Source organism: Daldinia caldariorum, assembly GCF_022478825.1.
Source record: "Daldinia caldariorum strain CBS 122874 unplaced genomic scaffold F4812scaffold_15, whole genome shotgun sequence".
NCBI classification, from domain to species: domain Eukaryota; kingdom Fungi; phylum Ascomycota; class Sordariomycetes; order Xylariales; family Hypoxylaceae; genus Daldinia; species Daldinia caldariorum.
Window position 1 is genome coordinate 111010 of NW_025953051.1, and position 5982 is coordinate 116991.

A 5982-nucleotide genomic window follows, 5' to 3' on the forward strand; every position below is an offset into this window, starting at 1 on the left:
TTATAAATAATAACGCATTTAATATATTTATTAATATGTTTAAGTTTTTTCTCTTTAGAGATTTCGTTTTTAATTTATATAATTAATTTTTTATAAAAATAGTTAAATTAAGTATTTTTAGGGAGTTAAGCAATTGTTGTTAATTGTTTGAACTTAATAATATATTTTAAGGCTTTTTTGGTTTATTTAAAGTTCTAAATAACCTTTTAAGCATTTTTTTTCTTAAATAAGTTATTAAATATTAATTATATTCTATTTTCGAAATTAAAATACTTATTAAAAACATATTAGGACTTTTTTATTTCTTTTTAAATATTATTAAGGTGGTTATTTATAATAGGTTAAAGCCATTCGAAGGCGTTGCTTTTAAAATGCTAATATATGGTTAGTACTTTATGTTTATCTTTATTAAAATTGATTTAAAAGAAAATTAAGTAAAATTTAATTGCATTAAGTTAAGTTTTTATGTTTATAATATTATTATATTTAAGTGGCGAAAATAGTTTAAATCTTTTGTTGGATGGTAATAAGATTGTGGGTTCTTATTATCTTACAAGTTGTAAGTTAAAGTCTTTATTAAGGTTTTCGTTGGGATTATTATTAGGATCTTTGTTAGGATCTTTGTTTTTCTTAGTTTTAAATTAAGTTAATTCTTTTTTAAGGGCCTTAAATTTGCTTTTAAATTTTTTATAATTTTAATATGCCTTTTAAAGTCCTTTTCCTAAAAAGTTAATTTATTTTCCTTAAATTAGGGTTTTTCCTTTTCTTTTATTAATAATTTTAATGGTTTTGTTTACTTTATCTTTAAATAATCCAGTTTAAGACCTAATTTCTGTTGGAGCTATATTATTAATAAATTTTAATATATAATTAAAAGGTAATATATTAAGTTCGTTATATTATTTTACTTAATTAATTTTTATTAAAAGTTAATTTTTAAGGGATTTATTTAATAAGTATTTTAAAATAAATATGTTATAATTAATTTATGTAAGTGAAAGAATATTATTATTTAAGTTAGTATTTATATTATATTTAATTGGTAATAATATTAATTAAAGAGTTATTAAAATGTGATAAACTTATATTTAAGTCCGTTAAAATATAATAATAAAGGTTTTAATTTTAAGTAAATAATAGTAATATAGGTTAAATATTAATAAAATGTTAAAAATATTTATTAAAAAGGTTTAAAATCCTTTTCTTTATATAAATTAAATATAAAATTTAAATTAATAATTAAAAAAATGTAAATAAATATTTAAATATATAATGGTTTTAAATATCTTATAATTTTTCTTTATTTTTTATTCTAAAGTTATTATAGTTTTTTTAATGATTTTATTAATCTTATTAATCCTATAAGATTATTAAGAGCATTAGGATTACTATTTTCTTATACGTTTTATTTGCAATTTACTTGTTTTTAGGATTATATGTTTTAAGATCCCCGCTTCCATACAAGGTATGGTTCCCGTGCTATTAGTTCGTAACATATTTTTATACCTTATAAAAAATTATATTTAATAATTTAAAAATATAATAATTCTAATAAAGAATTTATTATAATATATATATTTATTATTTAAAAGATTAATTAATAATTAATATTATTATAATTTATATTTAATTTAAAACGTTTATATAAAAAATAATTTTCGTACGTTTATTAATTAAATTAAAAAATAAATATTTTAAAAGGATATTATTACATATTATTAAATCCTTATATAATTTTATAAAATTAAATATTTATTAATTTAAAATTTATTTATATTATTATTAATAAAAATTATATATTTAATTATTAATATTTAATTTTTATTTATTAATAATAAATTTAAATTTATTTAAGTTTATTAATTTTTAAATAAATAATATTTTAAATGTAAGTATAATATAATTTTTCGTTATTAAAAATAAAATATTTATTAAAGTTAAAATTAAAATACGTTTTTAAAAAATATTAAATAATAAAATTAAGGATTTTAATAACTTTTATATTATTATTTATAATAAAGATTACGGGATCATTATTATTTTAAAAGGGTTAAGTTAAAAATTTAATGCTATTAAATGTAAATATAATTAAGCAATTTATAAAATAAAAAGCTTAAAGAACATATATTTTCTTTATATAATAGTTCGAAGCTGCTTTTAATTATTTAATAGTAATTTAATATTTAAAACTTAGTTTTAAAGAAATTAAAGCTTTTAACATTAAAATTAAATAATAAATAAATAATTAAATACGTAAATTTAAATATATTAACTTAAATCTTTAAAATTTATAATTATATATATTTATTAACGGATTGTTTATAAATAATAAAACTTTAACTTTTAAATTAACTATATTATTATTTTAAATAATAAAAAATCTATTAATTAAAATAATAAAATAGTTTAAAGTTTTAACGTTAATTTTATTATTTATTATTTTATTAACACTATTTTAAAATAGGTTTTGTTTTTAAAAGTTTTACTCGTTTTATATATTAACTTTTTTTCTTATATTAATATTTAGTACAAATAAATAATATTAATAAAAAAATTTAATAATTAACTTAATAATTTTAAAGCAATTATATAAAAATTAAAAAATAAATAATATTTATTAAATATATAAAACTTATAACTTAATAAATATTATAATAAAAGCTTTTTTAAATAAAGTTATAAAAACTTTAATAAAAAATAATTAAATTAATTTATACTTAAAAAAATAATTAAAATGTAAGTTAATAATTTAATTTGTAATTAAATAATTATAAAAAAGAAAATAAAATAAATAATAGTTTTATAATATAAGTATATACCTTGTTATAATACGTACTTAATAAAAGAAAATACTTATATATTTTAAATTATATAAGGATAAATTTTCTTTCGTTTTTTTTTTAATTTTCTTTTTTTTTTTACATATTAATAATATACTAGTTTTACCTTATTATTATTTGCTTTTATTATTATTTGCTTTTACATTATATACGTACTTATTAATAATATTATTATATAAAAAATAATATATAATTTATATTATATAATTTATATATTTTAATATTTTAATAGTAAAATTATTTAATTTTATTAATTAAAACTAACAATTTTAATAACTAAAAATAAGCTTTAACAAGTGGCGTTAATAACTAATAAAAATTTCCTTATAAATATAACTTTTATAAGGGTTAATTATATAGCGCTAAGATATGCACTTACATATAAGTAGGTACCTAGGTACCTAGGTACGATTTAGTTTCGTCGCGATAATCAAATCAAAGGTAGTTAGTTACAAATTAAAGTATAGGTACGTAGGTATCTAACCTATTCATCTAACCTATTCAAATACCACAATTTATCAACACACAACACAATTTCACATGATATACCACATGATATACGAATAAGAAAGAAAATAATAATACAAAGGAATTGGTGCTATAGAGGAATGCCTGAAGTAGTTGTCCCGCATAACAAGACTCGAGCCATGGGTGGTGGCATTAAGAGAGACCACCAAGGCAAGGAAAAGGTGGCGGATAGCAGGGCCACTAAGGATATGCCTCGCAATCAGTACACTTCCATGTTCGAATCATTCCGCGACGAATTGGACGAGCATCATGATCGCCGTATGAAGATCGGGAAGGTTTCCCGAGATGTTACCGCTCTCAGCAAGAAGATGTGAGTTGACGAGCGTTTGAAGTATTTCCTCTTTCCTTAGCCCTTTATCGCTAATAGTACTATAGAATTTTTTCACTGCAACGGTAATATTCTTCCCCTTCTTCCCCCCAAATCGAGATATCAGTTGTTGCTCGAGTTACAGTTTCCCTGACAGCCATCTCGCAGTGTCCGCAAGCTTAACCAGCCGCTCCCCCCTCGCATCCAAGCAGACGTCGATGAGCGTCTAAAGGAGATAGGAGGACTTCTAACCACCATTGAGTCAGATGTAACAGGGATGAATCGTTACCGATATCCGTTGATCTGTCTTGAGGAATTTGTCGAGGCCGTTTCTTTTTCTCACTACCTCCAACACCAAAAGCTTCTCTCACCATCGCAGGCCCAAGAGGCCCTCCCAGCTGACATATCACTGACTACTCCTGACTACCTGTTTGGTATATTCGATCTGACAGGTGAGATGATGCGCTTCGCAACCGCCGTCACCGCATTAAGCGGAAGCATGCCAGGCTCGAGCACCAAAGGCTCCGACCACGACCGGACGATCCTGAATGACCTCCAGGATATAAGCTCCATGCTTCAGATCTGCCCACCCGCCGGTGGAAAGTCTAGCGTATACGCCAAAAAGCTGGACATCATGATCGAGCAGGTCCTCAAGGTAGAGAGGGTTGGATACGGCATCACAGTACGGGGTAACGAGCGGCCGAAGGGTTGGATGCCAGACATGAATGAGTCTGGTGGGCCCGAGAGGGACCCTGAGGATGTTTCTATGGATTGATTCAAACTGGTCAGCTGCCTTTTGACTACAGCATCAAAAGGTCTCTCTTTAGCTCTGGAGTGTAGGGTCAACTACATCCTCGACTAGGTCCCGCCGTCATTTCGGGAGACACCAAAACTAAATAGAGATAGTGATGTACTACTTTATATGTCGTTTGCAGTAACAACTTATCTCTCCTGAGGGACTATTGTCGGGCTACTGAGAGATGCGACTCAATACCGCAACTGATAGCCTTTGCTAGAGAGCCGAACAACATACTTTAAGATCTAAGTGTATCATTATTACTTGGACTACTAGCGCAAATATGTGCAGAAGTGTCGGAAATCCTGCTTCTAAAGTAACATAACAACACACCCCTATGGGATAGCGAATTGGTCTTCTACGTGAGCTGGAAACGTTTATCCTGCAACACGATCTCGCGAATATCCTGTCTTGCCAGTACCTTGTGTAGGTATTTAGATTCTGCGTAGCTATTTGTAAATGACGTCTGGTTCTCAGCTTTCTCAGCTTCCTCAGCTCCGCGGATTTGTGGGGTACAATCTGGGGTAAGACATTCCTGTATTTGCTTCCAAGCTCGTTCGATGCCTGTCGCACCAAAGGAACAACCTCATTAAGTCAAGTGGCCGGACGGCGCAGTTTTCTAGTCGCCAATGACATAGCACAACCGAGCGGTGAGAGCTAACTATTGAGAACGATATGACTCTTGGACAGATCTTGGAGATCACGACATGACGGTGGAGGATGATGGGGAAGTTGTTCGCTTCCCCCCGCAAGAGCGGGGGATTTAGTCCTTTTTGTGAGCCAACTTTGCCTTGCCTTTGGTCTAATGGCTGTCCAATAACATCCTTAGCGCATGGACTACGGATCCGTAAGTTCCGAGTATCTAGAGTTTCGGGTCGGCAGCCTCTGATTATTGCTAAGGGTGTTAGATAGGTAGGACTACCCTATCACGGTTGCAATGGGATGGGATAGGAGCAAGTTGAAAGCATCGGACGTTTATTTGATATACCTAACTTAACTTCTCACCGAGTTCGTTTTATTTCCCTCTACAAACTGCATATACGTGGTATTAGTATTAGTGATTAGTGCTGTTTACGCAAGTTCGGGTAAGACTAAAGATAGCGTACCAAGTTACAGGTAATGATAAAAGGTCATCCCGACCCCTATTATATGGTATATACTAAAAGAAGAAAAAGAAGATAATGATAATTTATTAAAATTTTAAAAGTCAGTTCGTAGAAGTATTTTCAAACATTTATAAAGAGAAACATGCCGCTCGGCTCCTCTTATTATTACCTATTTGTAATGATTTAGAAGGTCTTTAGTTATTCTTGTACTATGGTTTAAGCTTCTATCACGTCACGGACACGATCAACTGTTGGTAAACTCCACGCTCCAAGCTCCACACTCCACATTTCACATTTCACAACCCTAGACCATCTCTAAATTACTTAGCCAACGGCTCTTATCAACAGATTACCTCACAGAAATGAATATATTGAAAAAATAGAAATAATAATAAAAATAAAAAT

At 27.5% G+C, this 5982-nt stretch overlaps 1 protein-coding gene across 1 annotated transcript; it reads left to right on the forward strand.

The window, feature by feature from the left end:
* The first annotated feature begins 3281 nt into the window (after nucleotides 1-3281).
* F4812DRAFT_116920 (Translin) lies at nucleotides 3282-4821 on the forward strand. The gene is made up of 3 exons (XM_047929417.1): nucleotides 3282-3678; nucleotides 3744-3761; nucleotides 3844-4821. Exons 1-3 carry the CDS (start codon nucleotides 3449-3451, stop codon nucleotides 4448-4450), a joined length of 855 nt encoding a protein of 284 aa, XP_047787612.1. The 5' UTR covers nucleotides 3282-3448; the 3' UTR covers nucleotides 4451-4821.
* Nucleotides 4822-5982: the final 1161 nt, after the last annotated feature.

Bases quoted from the DNA above. Each gene is read 5' to 3' on its own strand.
- F4812DRAFT_116920 (XM_047929417.1), top strand. From the start codon at position 3,449: ATGCCTGAAGTAGTTGTCCCGCATAACAAGACTCGAGCCATGGGTGGT.